General features: G+C 64.3%; 1 protein-coding gene across 1 annotated transcript in view; it reads right to left on the reverse strand.

Moving 5' to 3' along the window:
- Positions 1-1,149: 1,149 nt before the first annotated feature.
- GPIHBP1 (glycosylphosphatidylinositol anchored high density lipoprotein binding protein 1) overlaps positions 1,150-1,728 on the reverse strand; it is a 2,018-nt gene continuing 1,439 nt past the window's right edge. The window contains exon 4 of the mRNA XM_077758108.1: positions 1,150-1,693. Coding sequence (XP_077614234.1) covers positions 1,461-1,693 — 233 coding nt within the window. The 3' untranslated portion in view covers positions 1,150-1,460. The remainder of the gene's footprint in view (positions 1,694-1,728) is intronic.

Raw genomic sequence — 1,728 nt, forward strand, 5'->3', positions numbered from 1 at the left:
AGGAGAAAGGGGGGGGGGGGGGGTCCTACGCACTCAGACTCAGAGCACTCAGAGCAGGCCTCTAAGGCAGAGGCTGGAGGGGAATTTGCGGTGACCCACCCAGGGCTTCTATGGCGGGGTGCGGGCAAGGCTAAGCAGATTCCGTTGGTGGCCGGGACCCCCATCAGGCTGCACAGGAGCTGGGGCCCGTGGGGCTGCACTGGCAACAGCTCACGTTTGCTGAGTGCGCACTGCCTGCCAGGCTCCGGCTCTGAGCAGCCGCGTGGTGCTCGCCAGCCCTCACCAGGCTGGCCCGCCCAGGAGGGCCCTTCCACCCTCCCACCCAGCAGCCAGGGGAACCCAGCAGGGGGTGAAGGCGGTCATCTGGGTCATGCAGCTGGTGGGGCGGGGCATTCACGGGGCGGGGGGAGGAGCTTAACTAACATTTGAACTCAGTGTGGCCCCTGAGCTCTGCTGTGCTGTAGTGGGGGGCCGTGTGGGTGAGTGTGTCCATGAGCATGTGCACTAGAAGGGGTGGCGTGAGAAAGTATGCACACGCAGGAGTGCATGTGTGTGACAGCGTGTGGAAAGGCAATGACGGAGAAACCCAGACGACCCGCTTCAACCCCACAGCAATTTATTTCTCTCCCAAGGAAAGGGGTCCCGAGGTGGGCAGTGTGGGGCTGGTATAATGGCTCCTGAGCACCAGCGATGCAGGCCCCTTCCTCCATGCTGCCCTACCAACCTCAGTGTGCTGCCTCATGGTGCAAAGTGGCTGCTGAGCCCCAGCCATCATTTCAGTGAGCAGGAAGGAGGAAGGAGAAGAAGAAAGACATGTCACCTCCGCCTCAGGGATGTGCCGCCCCTGCTAGGCTTGGACGTTTTCATTAATAGGGAAAGAAGGAAACAGAGTGGGAGGGTATCTAACTGCTGGACAGGCAGGGTAGGACCCTGGGCTTCCCTACCCAGGGGATGTTGAGCTGGTGGGGATCGAGGGCCTTGTTCCATACTGCTCCATGGGGAAACTGAGGCTCAGACCCAGGCTTCCTCCTTCCTGTCCCAGGGCTCTGTCTTGGCACCAGTTGGGAAGGCCAAGCCTGCTGCCAGCCTGGCCACAGCAGACGCTGGGCTCCTTAGGTTTCCCTTCCCCAGCCCCTCCCACTGCCCACTTCTCAGGAACCCAGGCCGCAGTCACGTGTGTGGAGGCGGTTCAGTGGCGCCGGCTCCCCCTGGCACGTGACGGTGTTTTCTGTACCCAGGCTGTGTGGACCCACCCTGTGAGCCGCCGAGGCCTGGCGGGAGGCCACAGATGCCAGGCAGACGGACCCCCGAAGTGCGCGCGGGGCGGGGAGGAGCCGGTGCTGGCCGACCGTGGGAGGCGCTCCACGTTTATTCTCCAAAGCCGGGGCGGCGACGGGTGGGTGAGTGGGTAAGCGTGCTGGCCCCCCAGGGTGTGAGCCGGCTGGGGGGGGACCACCCACTTAGGACCCCACAGCCTGAAGGCCGGGGAGGAGGCTGAGCAGGAGGGTGGTCACCATTGTGGGGCTGCCCAGGGGGCTCCCTGCCCCGGTGCCCTGTGAGTCTTGCCAGGGCGGGAGGTTGCAGAGGGCGGACTGGCAGCAGGTCAGGGTCATCAGGGTCCCCTCCACTGTCCTGCTGAAGGGCTGACACGTGTCTGCACACCACGCCGAGTAGGTGGTCAGAGGGCCCGACCCTGGGAGGGAATGCCTTGGTCACACTGGACAGGCC

The sequence above is a fragment of the Crocuta crocuta genome, unplaced genomic scaffold (assembly GCF_008692635.1).
Source record: "Crocuta crocuta isolate KB4526 unplaced genomic scaffold, BGI_CrCroc_1.0 scaffold327, whole genome shotgun sequence".
Lineage (NCBI taxonomy): Eukaryota > Metazoa > Chordata > Mammalia > Carnivora > Hyaenidae > Crocuta > Crocuta crocuta.